The 6,490-nt window shown below is 65.8% G+C and overlaps 1 protein-coding gene across 1 annotated transcript; it reads left to right on the top strand.

Annotated features, from left to right (window-relative positions):
- The first annotated feature begins 784 nt into the window (after positions 1-784).
- Positions 785-6,042, top strand: CDT1 (chromatin licensing and DNA replication factor 1). Its single transcript, XM_064723111.1, has 10 exons — positions 785-1,224; positions 1,615-1,779; positions 1,864-2,102; positions 2,318-2,512; positions 2,603-2,751; positions 2,985-3,088; positions 3,280-3,468; positions 3,915-4,049; positions 5,075-5,276; positions 5,361-6,042. The coding sequence occupies exons 1-10, from the start codon at positions 865-867 to the stop codon at positions 5,522-5,524; spliced, it is 1,902 nt and encodes a 633-aa protein (XP_064579181.1). The 5' UTR covers positions 785-864; the 3' UTR covers positions 5,525-6,042.
- Positions 6,043-6,490: the final 448 nt, after the last annotated feature.

Below are 6,490 nucleotides of genomic sequence, written 5' to 3'. Positions count from 1 at the left end.
GCTCATCACAAAGATGAAGTTCAGCACTAACACCGTGTCTGGAGATGGGAATTACCCCTGCCCACCCCCACCAGCAGGGATCCAGGAAAGGGCGGTGCAGCACCCGCAGCAGCCCCGAGCACGCACAGCCAGGCGGGGAATGGAGGCAGTGGAAGCAAATGGGCACCGGGAATGGCACCCCAGAGCCCTGCCCTGCCCGCCTGGATCCGGCCCTGCTGCTCTCTGCCAGCCTCGCTCGGTTTTACGAGGGATGGGGGAGACACATGAGGCTCCGTAAAGTGCTGTGGGCACGGCCTGAGTGCTTGGTCCGGCAGTGATGGGCCAGAGGCTGCTCCCAGCTCCGGGCACTGCCAACAGCACAGGGCAGGGAATGGCGGGCAGGGGGCAACGCAGGTGCCCCACAGCCCCTCGTTCCCATGGCTGCGCCCTGGAGGGTCCCCATGGAGCTCCAAGTCAGGGCTTGGCCCCATGAGCACTGGGAAGAGCAGATCAGGGATGACCACCAGCACCATTCCAATGGAAATTCCCAACTTTTACCCCACTGGCCCCAACCTGGAGTGGGCAACCTCCATCCCTGCCCATGGCGCTCCAGCTGGTTCCTGACCCAGCAAGGCCGGAGCCCCTCGTCCCCCGGAGCTGTCCCGGTCCCCCCGGACCCCCACGTGCAGCACCGCGCCCGAGGGGTGCGGCCCCTTTAAGAGCCGAGTGGCGCCAAACCCGCCTCACGTGACCGCTGCCCGCCCCCCGGTGGGCGGGGCCTCGGCGCGCGGGCTCCCGCCAAGAGAGAAGCGCGCGGGACCGGCCCCACGTGTTCCTGGGAGCGGGACCGGGATCGGAACCGGGATCGGGACCGGGACCGCGGCCATGGCCCAGCTCCGCCTCACCGACTTCTTCGGCCAGACCAAAGGAACCACCGGAGCCCCGGCCAAGCGCAGCGGCGGCCGCCCGCTCAAGGCCGCTCTTGCCGGTGCCCCGGTGCACCGGGAGGAGGAGGATGGTGTCCCGGCGGGGCTCAGCGGGCGCTCTCTGCCGCTGCCCGGTTCGCCGCACACCCCGGCCCGCGGGGGCTCTCCGGCGCTGCGGGGCCTGGCGGGCAGGAAACGGAACCGCCGGGAGATGGAAGCGGGGTCGCCCGTCGGGGCCCGGTTCGGAGAACCCAGCGGGAAGTCGGCGCGGAAGAGGCTGGAGCTGCCCCGGGATGCGGAGCCGGGGTTTCCGGGAGCGGTAGGGACATGGCGGGGTCGGGGATGCGGCCCGGCAATGGGGTGGGGGAGGATAAAGGGGCGGGGGAGCGCATGGGTGCGTGTGGAACCAGAAAACAACAGCCCCGCAAGCGTTCCACCCCTTTTCCCCGTGCAGGACCCCCAAACTCGCCTCCCCTTCTCCTGATTCTCAGTCCCCCCCCTCACCCGGACTGACCCCGGCCCCAAGTGCGCGAACCCCAAAACTCGCCCCCTTCAGCCCCTCTGCCCCTATTGCAGACCCTGCATGGCTCCCCCTCCCCGTGCAGGACTTTGGGGGGCACAGGGGAAGGGCTCCGGGCGGGTGGGTTCCCGGGACAGTCCCTAAGGAACCGCACAATCCCTAACTCTCCTCCTCTCCTCTCTCTTGCAGGCCACCAGCTCCTCGCCTCTGGCCACTCCTCGAGCCCCGACACCGCTGTCACAGGACCCGGCCGTGTCCCCCCCGGCCAGCACCAGCGGCTCCCCAGACCGTGGGCAGGACACGGGCACAGAGCCCGGCCCAGCATCCCCGGGGCCGGCCCGGCGCCTGCAGCGGGTACGGGCTGATCCCGGCTCCGCTCCCGGCTCTGGATTCGGTGCCGCGTGTCCCGCTCTGACCCTGTGTCCCCTCCCTGCCCAGGAGGACGTGGCCGAGCTGCAGGGCCGCCTGCAGAGGATGAAGGTGATGAAGGTGCCGGGCCAGGTCCCCTCTGTCCCCAGCGGGACCAGCAGTGACCTGCGGAGCCGCCTGGAGCGTGTGCGGCAGCTGGAGCAGCGCGTCCGGCAGAGGAGATCGGCCACCGGGGCTGGGGACACCAAGGACACCGGGGCTGGGGACACCAAGGACACCGGGGCGGCAGCTCCAGAGGGAGAGACCAGGTGAGGAGCAGCTGCAGGGAGGATTTGAGGGGGCTGCCACAGCCCTGAGGTGGTTTTATGGGGGTCTGAGGGCTGTGGGGGCTCTGAGCGGTGTGACACCAATGTCACGGGTGACGTGGCCCCAATACCCACCCAGAGAAGGGCTTTGGGGTGGGGTGGGAGGTTGGCACGGTGTCAGCAGCAGGGCCCTGACCCTGTGCTGTCCCTCCCCACAGGCAGAAGCCCCCGGCGTACCAGCGGTTCCACACGCTGGCCCAGGAGCTGCCCCCGGGGCTGACGCTGCCCTACAAGTTCCGCGTGCTGGCAGAGATGTTCCGCAGCGTGGACACCATCGCCGGGATGCTCTTCAACCGCGCCGAGACCGTCACCTTCGCCAAGGTCAAGCAGGGCGTGCAGGACATGATGCGCAGGTGAGATGGCCGCTTTTGGGGTCCCAGCAGCCGCTTTTGGGGTCCCAGCTGCAGCTCTGGGCGTCCCCAACCCCCGTGGTGCTGTCACAGGCAGTTTGAAGAGCAGCACCTGGGGCAGATCAAGGCTGTGTATCCCAGCTCGTACCGGCTGCGCCAGGAGAAGAACGTCCCCACCTTCGGCAGCGGTGGGAAGAAGAAGTCTGAGTATCAGCTCACGCTGGAGCCAGTCCTGGGGGAAGGTATGGATGGTTTTGGGGTACTCTCAGTCCTGCCTGACCCCTGAATCCATAGGGATGCTCTGCTTGGTCTGTTAATTTGACCCCCTGAGCGTGCTGCAAGTGGGAAACTGGTTTGGGACAGGAGGGAGAATGTCCAGGCAGCGACTCAGCTCCATGGCAGGGCTGTGATCCTGTCCTGCCGTGGTTTGTGCCATGCTGGGGCGTGTGGGTGACACTCGTGTCCCTCCTGGCAGAGGAGAAGGTGGATGGGCGCCCGCACCTGTCGGCGTCGCGGCTGCTGGAGCGCAGGAGGGAATTCCACCGCAACCTGGTCAACATCGTCAGGGAGCACCACAAGGTGAGGGGCACTGGCACCCCCTGCTCTGGGCTCTGGGGTTGTCACTGGTGCCATCCAGGCTGAAGGACACGGAGGTTCCTCTTGGAGGTGGGCTCTGAATCCGCTCCCTGTGTCACCAAGCTGTGCTGGGAGCGCAGGGCAGCGGCTGCCTCTCCATCCTGGTGCCATGACACAGCTCTCACCCTTCTCAGGCATTCCTGGCTGCCCTCAGCCCTCCCATGGTGGTGCCAGAGGAGAAGCTGACCCGGTGGCATCCCCGCTTCAATGTGGACGAGGTGCCGGACATCAGCCCCGCGGAGCTGCCGCGGCCGCCGCAGGAGGAGAGGCTGAGCACGGCCCAGGAGGTGCTGAGCCAGGCCCGGGGCATGCTGAGCCCCAAGGTGAGCCAGGGCACCCTGTCTGTGCCACCTCTGCGAAGGTGTGGGTGGCTTCCCACTGCCAGAGGGCAGGGATGGATGGGATATTGGGAAAGAATTGTTCCCTGTGAGAGTGGGCAGGCCCTGGCACAGGGTGCCCAGAGAAGCTGGGGCTGCCCCTGGATCCCTGGCAGTGCCCAAGGCCAGGCTGGACACTGGGGCTTGGAACAACCTGGGCTAGTGGAAGGTGCCCCTGCCATGGGGGCTGCAGATGGGAAGAACTTCCAAATCCTTTCTCACCCAGACCATTCCATGATTCATGAAGCACTCCAAGCTCCCGTGTGCAGGCAGGATGGATCAGGATCACTGGGCTGGGCTGCCGGGTGACAGCGGGGGCGGCAGAGGGGAAACTTCTCCTTCCTCCAGCCTGAACTGTAACCCAACTCCTCCTCCCTCTTCCACATGAGCAGATGGAAAAAGCTCTTGCCAACCTGGCCCTCAGAACGGCCGAATCCAGCGCGGGGGAGCCGGCACTTTCCAAAGCCCCAACCCCTGCCAGCACCTCCAGCGCGCTCAGAGGGGTGTCCCAGGGGCTGCTGGAGCGGGTGAGTCACCGTGCTGGGCCTCACACGGGGCTGGGGGCACTCCCTGTGCCCAGCCCGTGCCCTGGGGGTGCTGCCCGTGCTCAGGGTGGGTGTCCCAGGGGCTGCTGTAACGGGTGAATCACACCGTGCCAGGTTCACATGGGGATGGGGGCATTCCCTGTGCCCAACCCGTGCCCTGGGGGCGCTCCCTGTGCCCAGCTCATGCCGTGGGAGTGCTGCCCATGCTCAGGCTGTCCCCTGGGGGCACTCCCTGTGCCCAGCCCCTCCCCTGAGGATGCTGCCCATGCTCAGGGTGGGTGTCCCAGGGGCTGCTGGAGCGGGTGAGTGACACGTCGCGGCTGGGGGCACTCCGGCCACTTGTCCAATGGGCCACCCCTGCGCCCACTCCACCCTCGGGGGCACTCCCTGTGCCATCCCTCCCTCACCCTGGGACTCCCATGCTCAGGGTGGGTGTCCCAGGGGCTGCTGGAGCGGGTGAGTCACTCTGTGCCAGGGCTGGGGGCGCTCCCTGTGCCCATCCCTCCCTGGGGGACTGCCCTGTGTCAGCTTGTCCATTGGGGCTCTCACGTGATCCCCATGCCTTCCTTGGGGGCATCTCCCCTGAGTGCTCCAGCTTGTCCATGGGGGCACTGCTGTTAAAACCCATCCTGCGCTGGGGGCGCTCCCTGTGCCCAGCTTGTCCATTTGGGGCACTCCCTGTGCCCATCCCCTCCCCTGGGGGCACTCCCTGTGCCCATCCCCTCCCCTGGGGGCACTCCCTGTACCCATCCCCTCCCCTGGGGGCACTCCCTGTGCCCAGCTTGTCCATTGGGGGCACTCCCTGTGCCCATCCCATCCCCTGGGGGCACTCCCTGTGCCCATCCCCTCCCCTGGGGGCACTCCCTGTGCCCAGCTTGTCCATTGGGGGCACTCCCTGTGCCCATCCCCTCCCCTGGGGGCGCTCCCTGTGCCCATCCCCTCCCCTGGGGGCACTCCCTGTGCCCACCCCTGAGGATGCTGCCCGTGCTCAGGTGTCCCGGTTCCAGGTGCGGGCCAAGGAGGCGGCGCGGCTGGCGGCGCTGCTGACGCGGGACGCGGGGCAGGAGCAGCGGGCGGCGCGGCTGGCGCGGCTGCCGGCCATGGCGCGGCTCCTGCGCGGCGCCTTCGTGGCCGAGAAGAAGGCGGCGCTCAGCATGGAGCTGCTCTGCGCCCGCCTGGCCGACAGCTGCCCCGAGCTGGTGGCACCAGGTAGGGATTTTTTTTGGGGGGGGTCTGTGTGGGAGGAAGGGGATGGAAAGAGCTGAGTGCTGATCCCAATGCTCCCGGCTGCAGGTGAGATGGAGAAACACGTGCGGCTCTTTGCGGAGCTCCTGCCAGACTGGGTGGGCATCCACAACCTCAGGACGGATGTCTACGTCAAGCTGGACAAAGAGAAGGACCTGGGCCTCGTCATTGAGAGGCTCAACAAGGCGGCCAAGGAGGCTGGAGCTCTCTGAGCCCCCCCCAGTTTTGGGGTTTTTCTGTGCAATCTCAGAATGTAGCAAATCCTGACAGCGCTCTGGGTTTTGGGCTGGGCTGGAGGGAGGCTCGTCTTCAGGTGCCTGAGGATGGGCAAAATGCCTTAATTTAACTGATCCTGTGGTGGGAGCTGTGAGGAATGTAGGTCCCCTAGTCCTGGAGCAATCCTGGGGTGGTGATGAAAGCAACCCTAACCTGAGGAACCTTTTCTTCTCCCTTTCCTGGTTCTCCTGAAGGTTCAATGCATGAGGGGTCTCCTGAAGGTCCAATTTCAGAGGTTTCTTCCATTAACTGGGTCCTGGTGGGGTGAAGGCAGAGCAGGGCAGGCTGAGAGGGTGACAGGCAGGAAGGAGTGAGAGAAAAAGTCACAAATTGATGTTTCTGGAGCTTCGGGCCTCGTTCTGTTTTTAAGGGAGGGAAAACGCATCTTCCAGTCCTCACTGGAAACAACTGCAGGACTTGTCAAAACACATTTGTATTAAATGTTTTAAATATAGCTGACTTGTGTTAACCCAGTGCTCTTCCTCGCTGCCTGTCTCGTGGTTCTCCATGGCAATTGGCGCCGGGAAGGGCTGGCTCCCCATCCAGCTCCTGGAGAAAAACTCACTGGAAAAAGTGAGCGTGGGTTTGCAGGGAGCTGAATGCAGCTTTTGTGGATGGGGCTGGGGGAGCAGCTGCTGCAGGACGGGCAGGCAGGGCTGACAGGGATCCAGGGTTTGCTTTTCCCAGGGGAAATCCCAGGCCACTCAGGCTGAAGTGGCTCGGGAAGAGGGACAAAGAGGGTGAGGATGGCACAGAGGTGCTGGGCTGGCACCATGCCCAGGTGGGAGCTGCCCAGGGGCAGGGCAGGCACAGCTCACACTGCTCCCCGAGCCAGGCTGGGGCTGGGGACACCAGGGACCTGCAGGGAAAGGGGGCTCCCTCATCCTCTCATCCCACGCTGG

Source organism: Zonotrichia leucophrys, chromosome 11 (assembly GCF_028769735.1).
Source record: "Zonotrichia leucophrys gambelii isolate GWCS_2022_RI chromosome 11, RI_Zleu_2.0, whole genome shotgun sequence".
Classification (NCBI taxonomy): domain Eukaryota; kingdom Metazoa; phylum Chordata; class Aves; order Passeriformes; family Passerellidae; genus Zonotrichia; species Zonotrichia leucophrys.
Note: the sequence above shows the minus strand (reverse complement) of the source record. Positions and strands in the feature narration are given on the sequence as shown.

Coding starts and splice junctions, on each gene's coding strand:
- CDT1 (XM_064723111.1), top strand. CDS start 865: ATGGCCCAGCTCCGCCTCACCGACTTCTTCGGCCAGACCAAAGGAACC. Junction 2,103..2,317: donor GCTCCAGAGGGAGAGACCAG/GTGAGGAGCAGC, acceptor CCCTCCCCACAG/GCAGAAGCCCCCGGCGTACC. Junction 2,752..2,984: donor GGAGCCAGTCCTGGGGGAAG/GTATGGATGGTT, acceptor CCCTCCTGGCAG/AGGAGAAGGTGGATGGGCGC.